General features: G+C 30.6%; 1 protein-coding gene across 1 annotated transcript; it reads right to left on the bottom strand.

The window, feature by feature from the left end:
• Positions 1-9829: 9829 nt before the first annotated feature.
• On the bottom strand, positions 9830-11501 carry LOC140820930 (GDSL esterase/lipase At1g29670-like). The gene is made up of 5 exons (XM_073181316.1): positions 11202-11501; positions 10978-11102; positions 10617-10862; positions 10288-10534; positions 9830-10207 (listed from the first exon to the last, which is right to left on the bottom strand). The coding sequence occupies exons 1-5, from the start codon at positions 11449-11451 to the stop codon at positions 9993-9995; spliced, it is 1083 nt and encodes a 360-aa protein (XP_073037417.1). The 5' UTR covers positions 11452-11501; the 3' UTR covers positions 9830-9992.
• Positions 11502-17827: the final 6326 nt, after the last annotated feature.

The following is a 17827-nucleotide window of genomic DNA, read 5'->3' on the forward strand; positions in this document are numbered from 1 at the left end:
ATTTCTTGGAGTTGGTTCGGTTGGGACTATATCGAGAGATATGTGTGAGCTGCGGTGCAAAGTGTGATACCCTTGTCCCACATCTTAAAAATTAAAGATTTAAAAATCATGGTCTGCTTAACTGGTCCGGTCCAGTTCAGTTTCAGCTAGTGTGCTGAAATCAGAAGGCTGATTTCAGCTTGTGTAAAATCAGTGATTTCATCATCACTTATGAGCATCATAAGCTTCGATTCAGATTTTGACTTCTGAAAATGATTTTTAGATCATCGTCTTACATTTCCAACGCATACTGAATCGCTTCATTCCAATAACCGAGCTAAGAGATATGGCCAAAATACCACAACTGCTCATACTCAACTGATTGCTGTTTTCGTGCAATCACTTTGGTAAATCAACGATCAGTTAGACCTAGATAACATCTGAATTTTCCCAACTGACGTGAGGTACATATTGTTTCAAATTGAGTTTTCTAATCGGTCAAATTGGTAGATTGTCATTCGCATCATACAGCTGAGAGATATCATCAAAATACTGACACTCGTCAGATATTCAGTTTGGATAAATTCAGTTTCAGTTTACTTCTTATTTTTGCAACTTCACACGTGAGTAAATATGTTAGAAGTACAGTAACAAGTTTTGTTAACATCAAAATAAAGATTGCGAACATGAAATGTTCCAACAGCCTTTTATTCCTTTGAATGTCATAGGACATGTGCACTATCCAAAATGTATGATCTATCAGAAAAGACGATGACATGGCAATTACGTATGTATTTGAAAATGGATGCAAGATTAAAAAAGACGTCTATTGTAAGAACCCAAATTTTTGGGCATGTAATTATTTGTTTAAATATAGACACGTATAAGACTTTATTTTCGACTTATGATATTATTGTAAAAATAATAAATTCGAAAATATTAAATAATACATGTTATTTGAAATTTCGAGCCAATAAATATATGAAATTCAAAATCCAATGTAAGATACACGATAAATTAAGGCTGGATATCCACCTAATTGGAAGGAAATATTACATACAAGACAATTTTTCTTAACAACGAAGCATCTCAATATTTATATAAGGATTATCTCGAAATTGTGGAAAGAACATCTTCAAATTAGGGAGGATATCAATCGAATTATGGTAAGATTTTTACCATCTCTCTATAAATAAGATAAGCTTTCATTCAAAATTTACACCTCAATTTCGAGTTTTCTCTCTATTTTCGAAATTTTCTCTCCAAAATTCTACTGAGTCATCAAAGTTCTATCCAATTTCAGAAAATTATTTCTCTCGCTCAATTTCTCAAAATCCGATATCCATCGTTCAGAATATGTTTTCATATGTTTTGAATAATATATTCAAATTTCAGCCAAATCCAACCGTTATTTTTTCGTTTATAGCCTTCACAAGAAAATTGCTAAGATTTTAGGCTCGAACAACATACCTACGATTTTTGTCCATAAGCAGGTTAAAACGATTTCCAAACTCGATATTCACCGTTCATAATTTATTTTCTGTACTTGTGAATGTACTATTAAAGTTTAAGCTCGATCCAACGAACAAGGAGCGAGAAATTTTACAAGGCGGCTGATTTTTCAGTAGATGTGCTACTACGTTTTTGATGTGTCGGTTGCATGATTAGTCTATGGTTTCTGTGTTCTTCACGTTTTCTTCCAGATCTAAGATAATTGGGCTTGTTTTAAAATATTATGCATATGAATTATTTCGTTTTTGAAAATTTTGGTCGAGCACCGTTATTCTGTTTCTACCCTTTCTTGATACGATTATTGTATGTTTTATGTTTTGGCACTGTGAGGATTCAATTGGATATAGGTGAGAATCCAAATATGCAAGATATAGTTATGGCCCTTACACGGTGAGATTATAACCGTGATATGGTCTTGTCCCCTTGGAGGACTAAAAACTGACATCAGTAAACTATATAAAGTAGAGGAATCTCAGTGCTTTGGCCAAAATTATGTTTACGGTTATGATGATGACATGTTATGATAATAATGTTATACATGATATGATATGTGGTTTTCAAAATTCATGTGTATTTGTTATGTATGTGCTCGAACGGGTCCCGCTACTGAGTGACAATCATATCACTCACATTTTTACTCTACCCTCCCCAGATAAGTCAGAAGAGGAAATCGATGAAGATGAACAAGACCAGTTTTGATGCTGATATTACGATTAATCAATAAGTTTATTTTAGTTTTTGATTAGTAAGTTATAAACGTTTTCGCATATTTTTATCATTTTAAGAATCTACATTGTAACGACAATTTTATGATTGATTATAAGTAATAAACTGGTTTTTGGTTTTAATGTATTATGAGACTTGTTGTTTTCAATTATGTAGTTGAAAAACAATTCCGATGTCGACTAACTCGGTCTCGATGCGTGCCATCTATTGAAATCAAAGCCTATAAATAGGTTAGTAAGACAAGCTTTAAAGTCTTTCTGAAAAATCCTTCCTCACAATCAAATCTTTTTGAGTTCAAAATATTCTTTGAGAGCCCAACTGATCGAAGCAAGCATACGCTGATAGTTTGGAATATGATAATTTAAAGATCAATTTGTGAGTAGATCTTTTTGTGAAATACTTGTAATTAAAATTAAGAAATCTTATTGATAATTTGATTAAAGTGCACAAGGATTGCACTAAAAGATTTTAGTAATTACAAAATTTTGAAATCACTCACTTCTGTAAGATTTACCACTGTCTAACTGAAACTTACAGAAGTGAGTGATTTCAAAATTTTGTAATTACTAAAATCTTTTAGTGCAATCCTTGTGCAAGGAAGAAGAGGTGACTTATGACAGTTGAATTCTCTGAACATCCATAAACAAACTTGTATCATTTATATTTCAGTCAGCCTATCTATTTTTACTTTCATTTGATAGCACAACTGATTTTTACCTTAAGTCATTTTGTGTTCAAATGTTTTCAGTTAGTCTATTTCGAAAACCGTTGGCTTACTGATATCCAACTGACAAGAATTTCATTTCAGTATTGCTAATCCAACTGAAATATTTTCTGAATTTGTTGAGATTATTTATTCATCACTATCTAAATTAATCTTCGAGATCCTAACATAACCCTTGAGAAAGCGAATGAAAAAAACATGAAGGAAGAAATAAAATAAGGAATTTTCTTGACTAAATATGAAATAAGAACATTTATCTTGTGTTAGCAACCAATGTTCCTCCGGTGCATGAGAGACGAGTAAAAAGTTAGTTTGAAACTAAAACAAATGAAATAATAGAGCAAGAAAATTTATGAATATGAGAGGTTTAAATATCAAGATCTCATTGACACCTAGTAAAAACAAGGATGTTAACTTTTTTGCAAGTGAGTTGTTTCGTTTAGTGAAGACGAGCAAGTTTTTACGTTTAGAGAAAAGTATTTCATCGCAAGGATTAGTTTGAGCAAGTGGATTTTTTTTCTTCTTGAATGATCATATTCTTAATGTGTACTAACAATGTGTTTAGCAACTAGGATTTGAGAGAATTTCATAGTATTTGGATTTCAAAATCCTATTTTTACTGTTTGGCAAGGTGATTTAAAAAAAGAATTCGAATTTGTTTAGAATTTTATGGGATTTCATGAGATTTCCATGAGTATATCCAAATCCCATCAAATTTGATAAGATTTGGTGGGATTTGGATTTAAAAATATACAATTACTTTTTTATCCAAATGAAATTGATTTGGGGAAGTCAGCATGATTCACACAAACTTCACTCACTTTCGGTGGTTTTTGTTAATATGCCTCTTTGCTCTACCACCAGACCTCTCTCTCGTTTCTTTTTGGAAAATTCAAGAAATCTTCTGATTCAAAATTTTAATATTTTTAAAATTTTAATATATATATATATTATGTTTTTGTTTTTATTTTTCAGAACTTATATAGAAATCTCGTTTCCTCTCTTTATCATTCTTCACCAACACATCATTCTCATCAGTCAACTTTTGTCACCAAAATTTTCAACATATACAAATAATGGAGAAGAATTATTAATTTCTAAACTTCTTTGGGTTATTTATGTTTAGATGCTTTTTAAGGGTAGCTTAGTAAAATTTTAAAATTCCAAATTCTAATCCTTTTTCTCCGAACAAGAAATGAATTTGTACTTATCATTTTTAAATTTTAAATCAAACACCAAATGGAATTTCAAATACTTGAATTTCCAAATCCAATTCCAAATTCATATTTGAAAGAACCAAACACACTGTAAATATTTGTGTTATACATTGCTTGCGCCTATGTCTATTTATATAAAATTTTATTAGAAGATATATATTGATGCCTCATTTTTTTTTAAAAAATTACATAATACTTTTATTTCATAAAACTTAAATATAAGAAATAAACTAAAATTAGGTAAGATTATATTTTTTGATTCACAACTGGTATGTTTTCCATTTTCAGTAATGTTTTCCAGTTTCAGCAATGTTTTCGGTCGAATTACAATCTTAGTTAACTTATTTGACTTTTATTTCAATATTAGATCTATTTGATCAGAATGCTAATATGTTATACCATAATATGGGTTAATGAAATCTTACAAAGCGGATACTGCCCTCATTCTACATATGGATTAAGTCGATGTTACATGTAGGGGCACTGCCCCCATATAGTTTGGATGGACAAGATTCACACACATATGTGATTTTAAAAAAATTAGTGGACTCCATGTATGTGTGGTTAACTTTGGACACTTGATTCTATCATGGGGGTAGTGCCCTTACATGTAGGATGGAATGAACCCTTAATCTGATGGTTCTGACCTCACGTAAAAACATTTTTTATGCAATGATGCTCATTTGATTTAACATGCATGAGGGTAATACCCTAAGGGTGTGTTTGGTTGGGTGTATTAAATAAGGATAGATTAATAGTCCAATATTTATCGTTAAAATTTTAAGTTGTTTTAATAATCATTTTGACCCGATTTAAGATCCAATTTTATGGATAACTATTTGATTAATAAAATTAGATCTTAAACCGGGTCAAAATGATTATTAAAACATCTTAAAATTTTAACGATAAATATTGGACTATTAATCTATCCTTATTTAATCCATCCAACCAAACACACCCTAAAGATATATTGAACTAAACTGATAAAATGATGATGTGATATCAAAATTGTGCGACATAACATGTGGTATCGCAAATGTATTCAACATACGTCTTCAATATCACATCAGCATGTCACTTAAAGATTAAATTGAAAAAATACAAATTAATTTGTTAAAACTGTAAATTAACTGATTACATGATTAAAAAAAATGAAATGGTGAACATTATATTCGTTGTACGTGTGTGCCATGTGCCATTTAAAGAACAATTTTGATCAGAAACTTAGGGGGGGTGTATTGGCTACAGACTTTTAATGATTTTTATGGAGTTTAAAAGTCTAGAGGTACTCAAACTAGACTTTTATATACTCAATAAAAGTTTAATGATATTCAATGTAAACTTTTGTAGAATTTTAAAAATTCATGTGCTATTCAAACTTGACTTTTAAAAACTCTAGAAAAGTCTATAGGTATTCAAAATGTCAATAGACTTTTAATGATTCTATGGAATTCTATTAAGTACAAGAATTATAGCCTAAAGTACAACAATAAAATATCAACAAAAGTCTTTGATTCAACCTAAAGATTTGGATGTACATTTAATACAAACTTTCATCTTTTTCTCATCTATTTATTTTTCCTTTTATTTGTACTTTTTAAAAACTAAAATTTAATTTTTTTTATTAATTATTATATAACATTTTATTTTTAATTATTTTCTTTAATTTTAGTTAATATATCTTAAATTATTGTATAAGCAAATTCATATCGATACTATACCAAAATTTTAGGTATACCAAACCAAAAAAACCTTACATTTTAAAAAAAATTATAATTTATTGTTTTAAAATATTATATATTTTAAACTTTTTGTATATTTTTCCGGTATTTCGGTATATACCAAAATTTTCAAATTGGATATCGTTATCGTACCGAAAAATTCGGTATTATTACCGTACCGTACCGAAATCTTCGGTATACTTAAAATTTGGTAAATTCAATATTTTTTTTTGTTACGGTAATCTCGGTATACCGAAAATTCGGTATTTTTTCCCACCCCTAACAGGGTTTGTATTGGCATGTGCTATATTACACAATTTTCTTTGAAATAAGTGTCAATTTGTTGAATTTCAAATTGAACTAGATAATGAAGCTCAATTGTCTTCATCAGCACAAGTTTATGAAAGTGACGACTTTGATTAGTTATTTAATACTCAAAAACAACAACGAGCAAATGGTAATGCATGGAGGGATATCATAGCCAATGGAATGTAGAACAATGTTAATCAAATTGTCAGTAATGATTAGATTTTTTTATAAAAGACTACTCATTATTTTGAGTGTTCTTTTAATAAAATTTTATTATGAACTTATAAAAATATAATTCATTAATATGTTGAATGGACATAAAAAATGAAATTTGATTTCAATAAATTGGATAGTTCATTTGTCGTTTTTCACAAATTAAATTGATTTAACTTTTAAGTAAGTAAAATTCATTTGCATTCATAAATAAAAATAATAATTTAAAATTAAGAGGTTATCTATGTCCAATAATTATTTTATAGTTCTATGAGATTCCATAAAAGTCAATAAAAATTCATCAACTCCACAAAAGTCCATCATTTAAAAAAGTCATTAAAAGTTTTTGAAGGTATAGAATGAATACACCCCCTTAAATTGCAATTGGTGGTATTATACCAAATTTGATACAGCTAGCCTAGCATATTAATCACCCTAACTTGACTTTTGCAAGGCGTTTTTGAGCAAGTTAAAGCCGAGGCTTATGCATGCGAGGAATCTATATATAGTTCTACTAAAATCTTTTTATATTTAGTACTCGATAAATAACTTAATTAGATAAAAATTTGTGTGAGACGATCTCACGAGTCATATTTTGTGAGACGAATATCTTATTTGAGTCATTAATGAAAAAATATTACTTTTTATTCTAAGAGTATTACTTTTATTGTGAATATCGATAGAGTTGATCCGTCTCATATATAATGATTCGTGAAACCGTCTCACAAAATACCTACTCAATTAATTAACTGAAAATTTGAAACGAGCTGGGTCTCCACCCTCGTCCACGGCATTTATGATTTTGAGAAATTAAGCACATGTGATTATTAAAAGAATATTCAATTGTGATTACGAATACGTATACATTCTTATTATCTGGATTGCCCATTAACTTGGAAACACGTATAACATTAACTTGGAAACACGTATAATATTAATTAATAAGTTTGTTGAGCAGGTGATGGTGTTGGTATATATGAGTTAATTGATTAAAGTTACGTGAAAATGTCTGTCTGGGATAATGCCCATTTTCGTCCTTTTCGTTAACCGCTTTTCTCATTTCCGTCCCTCATGATTTTTGACTGCTTAATTAATCCTTTATGTTTTCAAAATATTCCCGAATTGATCCCTACCGTTATCATGACGTTAAGGTTAACGTTGACTTGTGAAAAATGGTAGAAATTAGCGACGATTTTTCAAAAGCAGTCGCTAATTAGCGTCGCTTCTATTTCCATAAAATAAATTTTAAGTTTTTTTTAAAAAAAAAATTAATAAAAGTAATTTTTTATTTTATGAAAATATTAAACCGTCGCTAATTAACGACGGCGTTATGAGAAACCGTCGCTACTTAGCGACGGAGTTTTTAAACCGTCGCTATTTAGCGACGGCATTTAAAAAACCGTCGCTAATTAGCGACAATGTTTTAACTCGTCCCTCATTAGCGACGGTTTACTATTTCCATAAAATAAAAAAATTAATTTTATTAATTTTTTTAAAAAAAAATTAGAATCGGACTATGATAACAATATTAATAATCTTAACTAACACTTAAAAATTTACAAAAAATTAAGGTGAAAAAGTTTATCTTAAGTCGAAACTAAAATCATGTGAGAGAAAAAAATTTTAAGTGTTGTAAAGTGATGTGAATGAAAATGGAAAGAGAGTATATTTATAGACAGTTTGCTTTATGCTTTTGGTAAAATAGCGACGGTGATTGCAAAACCGTCTATACTTCAAGGTTAATAATATTACCGTCACTATTAGCGACGGTGTTACCAAAACCCGTCGCAAACTGTCTATAAATATACTCTCTTTCCATTTTCATACACATCACTTTACAACACTTAAATTTTTTTTCTCTCACACGATTTTAGTTTCGACTTAAGTTAACATTTTCGCTTTAATTTTTTGTAAATTTTTAAGTGTGTGTTAAGATTATTAATATTGTTAGCATAGTCCGATTCTAAGTTTTTTTTTTAAAATTATTAAAATTATTTTTTTTAATGAAAATATTAAACCGTCGCTAATATTTTGAAAATCCGTCGCTACTTAGCGACGGTTTTTATAAAACCGTCGCTAATGTCAAGTCAACGTTACCCCTAACGCCAAACTAACGGTAAGGATCAATTCGGGAATATTTTGAAAACATGAAGGATTAATTAAGCAGTCAAAAATCACAAGGGACTGAAATGGGAAAAGCGGTTAACGAGAAGGACGAAAATAGGTATTATCCCATGTCTGTCTATATATACATACCTTCAGAGCACTATGTGTTCGAATTGATAGAGTATGTGAGCATTTCATCAGTATGATTTACCTAACTAACGTGATTTGCAGGTTATTGCATTAATAATTTTATTCCGTACGTATAGAAAAATAGCTGTTGCGGGTTCTCACGTAATCGAAACAAATAAAAAATAAAATGAAACTACATATCTATTCAAATAATAATGTGTGAGGTGATATTTTTGTTGGGTTAATTTTTGTCATTAGTTTATTAAAAAAATTAAAAAAAAATTGGTTTGAGATATTAAAGATGACAAAAACTTGTGTGAGCCGGTCTCACGGGTCGCATTTGTGAGACGAGTCTTTTATTTGGGTCATCCGTGAAAAAATATTACTTTTTATGCTAAGAGTAATACTTTTTATTGTGAATATCAGTGGGGTTGACCCGTCTCAGAGGAGACCCACTCATTAAAGATACGGAGAAGATAATTGTTTGCATATATTTTGAGATTTGTTGGAGATATGATAAAGATATTTTATGACATTATCTTGAAGATAGGATGAAAGATTTTAAATATGATGAGATCTTCTATATAAAAAAATTGCTCATTCATTTTAAAAATTGTTTAGTGTGACCATATGTGGTTGAGGGAGGGAACGAGCTTTAAGCGTTATGTTATTCTTAGAGAATATCCTTTGTGAGCGAATTTTTGTGAAGAAAAACAAAACTATATGATATATGTCGCGACATCTGTTGAGACAAGATACTGACATTCCACATTATTCATTCTGATTTCGAGATTCCAACTTGCTGGTGGTGCACACATATTTCGAACCTCATGATTCATTCATCGAGAGAGGAAAATGACGTTATTGGGAGAAAATAATCCGGAATTTCGAAGAAATTTCAATCAAGGCGGAGTTGTGGAGGAGTGGTGATAGCCAATTGAACTCTAGTAAATGCTTTTGCCATAGAAGCGTCATAGAAAAAATAGATTATTTTATTTGAATAAGTCATCGTATGATTGTCACTATTTATATTTAGTGGATTTGTTTGATAGTTGGGCGTGACCCCGTTGATGTAGGTCGGTTGGACCGAACCACATTAAAATTGTCCATTCAGTTTTTTTTATGAAGTGGGCTAATAAAAAAAAACAGAGCAAACTGGATCAAACATAATGGTTATTTGTGTGCACCAGATATTTAATATCAACAAGAGATCCATTAATCATTCATCTCTAAATTAAAATACATTATTCAAGTTTACCACACAACTTTAAAGTTTATTCACTTACTGATCCAAATACTTGGACAATTTATTTAATATTACATGTATTTGTGTGTGCGTGTGAGTGTGCCATGAATTTATTGCTGAGCAAGGTTCTTAAGGTCGAATGGATATGCATCCGTTGCTGAAACGGAAATGTATACTCTGGCAGCTACGAAGCTATTTATTATCTCTGTGGTATGATAGTTGTCGAAGAAAACATACAGAGCCCTGTTTATGCACGGAGCTTGGTTAGGAACACACACTCCTGCCGATGAAACTGCACAACACGGAGTACCGGAAACGAAAGTACCTGCATATATTAACTTCAACATTGATATACAAATATAAGAAGCAAGGATGGAGATTAAAGATAATTATTCGTGCACGTACTTAAAGAAGCAAGGATGGAGATTAAAATGCCGTGCATGTTTATGTATGTAAATTTTGCGCCAGTTAGATTGGCATTGAGGTTGTCCACCAGAGGCTTCAACCTGTTGTTGAATAGTTGGGCGTAGTTGTTCACGTAGTCGACGCATCCCGACGCGTTAGGCGGAAACATTGCCCGCACTTGAGGGATGCAGCCTACTGGAGGAACACCATAGATTGCAACCTTTCTTGCCCCGCTATTGTACAAGGCCTGGTAACCACAAGTTAGACGTTTATATATTTTGGACAAAATGTTAACCGCACATTAATTTTTGGAGAAATCATGTACGTACATTGAGTTGGGTAGTGTATTGTTGAATCAAGAGTGCTGCAAACTGATCCGGTGTAAGCGATGCAGTTTCTGGGTAATTTTGCGGCTGTATATAATTGTTAACATAGTCATTGCTCCCGATTTCCACTATATACAAGCACTTGTTGAGGTAGTCTTGGACTTGAGTACTTGGGCCAAGTAAAGACGACAAACCAGAGATTGTTATCTGATGATTCGATAACTGTCTGTTCAAGCTGATCCTGTCGCCCTATCCAAAACATATATATATATATATATATATATATATCAATAATCGGTTTCCCTACATATAATTATTGATGAAAATTATTGGATCTCATCTGTCAAAATATAATAATAATTACCAGTGCTCTTGATGTATTGTCGAGGATTCCTGCTCCGGCGGACGCATAATTGACTCCTTTCACAATAGCAGGACCTGTAGCTGTTGCGAAAGGCGGGATGGGATTATTAAATCCTAGCAACTGAGCTGCAACCATGGACAGATCATGCAATATCATTAGCCACATCCATTCGATCGATAAACAATAATAAAATATTTGTAGAATATTATGAGAAGAAATAGAACCGATAAAATCCGGGGTATTTTTCCCGTTGCTAAATCTTCCCGTCGGGCCAGCGGAGAAATCAATCCCGTAGGGTGGATAATTTGACTTCAGTACAGTGTTGAGCATATTATTATTTCCATTATCAGTTAATGAAGCTCCGAAGAAAAACAGGCATGGGACTTGCTGTCCATGAGTAAATACTTGGGATGTCATGAAAAAGTATATTATAAAAATCGCAACCAATTTCGGATTAGTATTAATACGAGCCATCGAAGAATTAATTTATTGGGTAGAAAATTAGTGTGAGATCGATGGAGATATGGTTCAGAAAACTTGCATTAGTTAGATGGCTATATATAGAAGTTTCACCTGAATGCTAATGTGAACTAACACATCAAGAAACTAAAAGCTCATCAACAATGAGATTTAATTCTAACTCAACTCCAAAAACTAGATCAATGGAAGAGAATTGTTCAAATCCATATGTATAAATCTCAGTAACTATATCCAACCGATGTTGGACATCTTAATTAACACACACACTTAAGTCCAGAAATGAACAACTAGAGCGTGGAGCTGTTAATGAATGACTCAATTATGGACAGTCCAACATATTACAACGAGTCTATGCTCAGATATCATGTTAATATTGAGATTTTGACCTAACTCACCCTAAAAATTAGATAAAGAGATGATTGTTCAAGTCTACATATATAATTCTTATGAACTCTATCCAAGTTGATATATATATATATATATATATATATATATATATATATATATATATATATATATATATATATATATATACTAGCTACTCTGCACACGCGGTGCGTGTGTGTACAATTTATTTTTATAATTATTTATGGACTAAAATGAAATTTGACAAATTATCGAGGTACTAAAGTGCTATTTGAATAATTGTAATAAAAAAAAATAAAAACAAAAATGTTTTTTGAAATTAAAAAAAAAAAATGTAATTTTGATATCAAATAGGGACAAAATAGGGAAACCAAAAAACAGACCAAAGACACCAAAAACAGTTATTCTAATATGCTTAAACTTAATAAATAGTAAAAGATATATATATATATATATATATATATATATATATATATATATATATATATATATATATATATATATATATATATTTAGACAATCCTGTTTGAGCTAGCTAAAAGGAAAAAAACAATTAAAATTAATATAAGACCAAACTTTCATTATTTAATTGAACGATACAAAAGCAGACAACTCACGCAACCAATTTGGGTATTTCCACGAAAGGGACTAAAGTGGAATCAATGCTACTCAAGGGCAGAAAGTGAAACTTAATTTTCGTTCATTGAAATGTAAATTTTATCACAGATGTAGCATAGCTGGTTATAAGGGAAATGGCGCCATTGTCAATAGTTTTGAAGTCGCTGCCTCATGTGCTATGGTCTATCAATAATGTAGCTCTATCTTTCTCTAGACACGGCCACGTGCCGGATTCAATTCGGTCCGGGTGGAGAAAATCCCGACCTTTAACCAGTCCGCCCGTAGCTGATTACGGTCCAGGTCATGGAACCAGGGTTTGGTTCCAGGTCCTGTTAGCCGCCGTTTCGGATCCGGTTCGATTATTTTATTTTTTTTAAAAAATATTTCTTTAATTTTTTTGTTTGAAAAATTTAAAGTGAAAAATATATTAAAAAAGTTTACAAAATTGAAAAAACTCTTTCAAATATTTCATTATATCTCAATAAAAAATGTAGTACATTTATTCAATAAAAATTCTATTACATTTCAATTTTTAATATATATATTATATAAAAATATATATTACACAATTCAGAAGTTCTCATGCTTTGACGTTGTGCCGCTTGATCTAGTTGACTAGATGAGTCGTAAAAGAGTAGCGTCAGATCTTAACGAGTAATATTGTCTCTGATAAGGAGAAAACTGATGGTAGGGAAATAGTAAGACTGGTCTCTAAAGGATATGAGATAACACCGGCAGATAGACACGTACATCTTCAGACTCATGAGCCTAACAGCACGATCCATTAAAAACCAAGAAAGTACACTCTACGCTCTCACGAATATAAGAAAATAAAGTTTTCGTCTTGAATAACAGTTCTAATTTTTAACCTAATAATAAATATTTGATTCTAACTTTACCATATCACCTATATTGGAAAGATTTTTGACAGTTTGTGTTGATTTTGTTTGTTATATAGGTAGCTCATTATATTTCAAGTAATTTAGAAACAGTAACTTTTGTGTTGATTTCTTATACATGGATCCCATGTTAGTTTTGAGAAGAAAAAAAAATTTATGTTCATCTCAATTACTTAGAGTTGCTTTCGTAATTTAATATGAAGTCAAGTTTTATATTTAATATTTTTTTTTTGCTAATATAGTTATTAACTAAGTTTTGTAAAGCATTCAATCATTTTTGAATGAATTAAATAAGAACAAAATAGAAATTTATTTTTAATATTTTTTAATATGTGTGAAAAAATAAACTGATATATATATTTGAAACGGAGGTATACGTGACAAGAACATACACAGAGACATGGATAATATTCGCCCAATTTATTTTTTAATGTTTGATTTTTTAAATGATTTTTTCAAATATAATAACACTTGTAGTGTTAGAATTTATCCCAATTTATTTTTTTATTGTTTTATTTTTTTTAATGATTTTTTTAAATATAATAACACTTATTCTAACAGTGTTAGAATTTAATTATGCACATGGTCTTGTCGGTGCTGATGCATACTCTCCGTAATAGGCGATCTGCTTCAGAAACTTTATGCATATCAATTCATTAAAAAAGTGTCCATACGACATATCCTAGGGTTACAGAAGTGTTTAGGATATTACATAATTGATTTAACGAGGTTGCTGATTTAATGGATATTAATAGAGATTATAAATTGAATTCAAGAATAAATTTGAATATTCACGAGAAAAAGTTTTTTAAATCAACCAGAGTTCAACTGAATAATGATTCAAACTGATAATGCGCTATTCAAAGACAAAAAGTATACTGATAGACAAACTGATCAAATGACAAATGAAGAAGTCCAACTGATATCAGGTTATTTTAGTATATCAGTCAACCCAAATCCAAACATACTATGAATATTATCAATATATTTAGTGATTAAGAATTAGAGTCCAATTGAAATATCAGATAAAATTTTTCGTAACAATAGTAACTGATCTCTCCACGGAATGTGAGAATACCTACGCACTACTGGAATCTATCATAAAAAATGATGACATGACAAAAATAAAATCTGTATTTGGAAACTGATATATGATTTAAAAATATGACCGAAACAAATGAATTCTATATGAAAAACTTTTAAATCTCTCTTAATCTCTTGAAAAAGATTCTGCAATCCCAACTGATCAAAACAAACATACGCTTATAAGTTATTATATGATCAATTGAGGATCGATTTGTGCTTATAAATTTCATTGTGAAATCCTTATAATTGAGAGTATAAAATCTGAATGCTCACTTTGAATAAGATTGGAGTATATTGTTCAAATAGTTTTAGTCAGTCTATTTTCGGACAGTTTTCGCTGTTGACTTAATGAGAAACAAACTCACAGGAATTTTATTTAAGTGTTGCTAATCCAACCGAAATAGTTTCAAATTGTTGAAATTATTTATTCATCTATCTGTAAATTAATCTCTGATCCTAACAAAAAATTTCAATTTGGAAGTTAATTTCGTTATTATATTCTAACTCGATCAGTTTGGTTGATATTTTTTTATATAATTGTCTGAATATTTTGTTGCTGATATGAATACTTCTCTCACAAGCTAATATTATTTAATTAATTATTTCTATTTTGGAGATCGAGGTTGCATTTGGATGTAAGTGGTTTATTTGGTGAAAAAGATTTGATTTGACATGGATTTGAAGAACGAATTTCAAATTACATGCATCTTGAAAATATTTGAAATCCATCACAGTTAGTAAATTGCTTAGTTTGATATAGAGTAGATTTGAAATTAACTTGAATTTAGCTCATTCAAACCAATCGAATGATTTGAAATCATAGATATAAAATTCATCGTTTTAAATAATCAATCCAAAAACAAGTCACGAATATCAAATAATATCGACACATTTAAATTCGCTACAATTAATATCGAAAAACGGACGTCACTTAAATTCAAAACAAACTTTCTTACATATGGTTTCTATCTTTTTTGGTCATATTCCTGGAATGAGCACCGAATGAAGTGGGAAGCATGCAATAAAAGTTGAAGGGGAATGAGGTGGAATGGACTTGAATCACTTGGCAATGAAATCAATTTGTTAAACAGTGGTTGAGTTAGTTGTTTGGTGTATATAGATAACAAGTGATAGGATGAGCACTTTTTTCTCTCCCTGCTTCAGTTTTTGCTGGAGCATGATGAAAATAAATTCTTCATTCATATCAATAAAGAAAATTTTCCCTTTGGCTGCCGTGGGCGTAGGTCGATTGATCGAACCACATAATCTTTTGTGTGCTCGATCTTTTCGTGCTTGAATGATTATCGAGTCTGATGCACTGGAATATATTTTGTTGTTTTTCTTCAAGATTCAATTCGAGATTGAACTGGACAGAGTTTATGTGGAACCTTCATTGTTATTGATGTACGATATTTGATCATTTAATTGAATGATATCCAACACTTTCTTTTCTTGCATGTTATATAAGGAAATTTGATTTTTTTGGTCCATTATCTTGTCTAATTTTTGGTCCATCAAGTTTTCAAATTATAGTTTCAGTACACCAAATTTTAATTTGGGTTATTTTGTCTAATTGATGATGTGACATATGACAAGTGTGTAATTTTCGACGTTATTTTTCTGCGCTACATCAGTATTTTTCGACGTCACACCGGTAAATGTCCAAAATAACCGAAAATTAATAGCTAGTGTACCAAAACCAAATTTTAAAAACTTGATGGACTAAAATCCAAAATTTAACAAGCTAGTAGACAAAAAATATTTTTCCTATTTTTACAATTTCATTATGTTGTTATCTGCAAAAGTTATGCGTTGGATAATCGGTTTTCTTGTATCCAAAACACAGCGAAAGTTTTAAAATTTTTATTTGACATTAAAATAATGCTTTTCGAAACTCTTATGATTTAAACAATATAAATATTCATAGCGTGTTAGTAATTATACATTTAGTGAATAAATCACTCGGCACCAGCTATTCTGAGTTTTGCAGATATAGCTCTCGTAGTATTCTATACGAACAATCTTCTTGTTCTCTTTTCTTCAATCCTCCTAAAGGTCCACGACTTGAGTATATTTTTTGCTCTTCTAAATTTTCACTAGAAATTTAGATAGTTTTTAATGTTTGAGAGGAAAAAAACCAAAATGGCTCAAACCCTTAAACTTTGAAGTGGGCTAAAATTGGAGAGCTTGAGTGGAGAGCTTTTCTAAAATTATAATGCCATGGAGGATAGGATTATGCCTCCTTACTAAAATATGAATCCTTAACCTAATTATATTAATTATGGGTTAAGTTTTTTAATTAACATTAATGGACATATTTATTAATTTTGACAAATCCAACTAGTTTAATTAATTAATATATCAAAGTCAATTAAGAATTTTAATTAAGTAGCATGTTGAACTTTTACTCCTACAAGCACATTATACATTCTCCCATTACATTTAGTTAATCTTTAATAAACTCAACCTTTGAGTTTAATAATTTTAAACTCTCATTTTTTATAAATTCAACTCCTTGAATTTATTCTGTCCAATTTTTAATTATCATATATTCAACTCCTTGAATTTATTCTCTCAACATGAAAAATGATCAAGTGTTTGTGTGACCTTCAATGATTCAGGGATACAGCTAGTTGTGGATTAACAACTCTTTGTGATTCAGGACATTTTTCTTTATTCGGACTTACACTAATTTGTCGCATTCCATGTATCAACATTTAATCATGAGAATATCAGAAATCATTTTCTGATTAAACTCATCGAATCATGATAAGAGCATCTAGTAGTATCGGCACGATGATTTTCTAGGTATCACTGATAGTGCTTGCAAGAACCAATCGATTATGATTAACGTACAGTACGGTCTCTTCATCTCATATATTGCGATCGAATCTGCAACCATTGGTTTATCGAGGGTTGCATATTAGATTCAATAGCTATGTGATACAATCATGAAATATTCATAGTGTCATCGCATGCACAACTAGATAACCCTTGTCCCTAATGTACATTTTATACTTTTTCCCAGAGATTTCATGTACTAGTATTTCGTTAGATCACATAGGATAGCCACACTCGTAGGTGAACGATAATCCCAGACTACAATGCACTGGCTCCTACACATGTCGCAATTTCACCCAACCTCGCCACCTTGTGATTTTCGGGGAGTCGGTAAACGAGTCAAAGTACAATACTACTGTGTAGAGTCTCATTGTTGTCTTATGTCGTAAGGACTAATTATGTACAATCACAACCACAGACTTTTCTTCTCGATAAATGATAACCACTTGAAAGTCTGGGGAAGGGTTTTTCGGTACAATCATCATATAATTACCCATCTGCATGATTGGACATCTCTATGCTCTTAGCGTGAAACAAGGTACACAACATTGCGGATGCTA

Source organism: Primulina eburnea, unplaced genomic scaffold, assembly GCF_022965805.1.
Source record: "Primulina eburnea isolate SZY01 unplaced genomic scaffold, ASM2296580v1 ctg291_ERROPOS436017, whole genome shotgun sequence".
Taxonomy (NCBI): domain Eukaryota; kingdom Viridiplantae; phylum Streptophyta; class Magnoliopsida; order Lamiales; family Gesneriaceae; genus Primulina; species Primulina eburnea.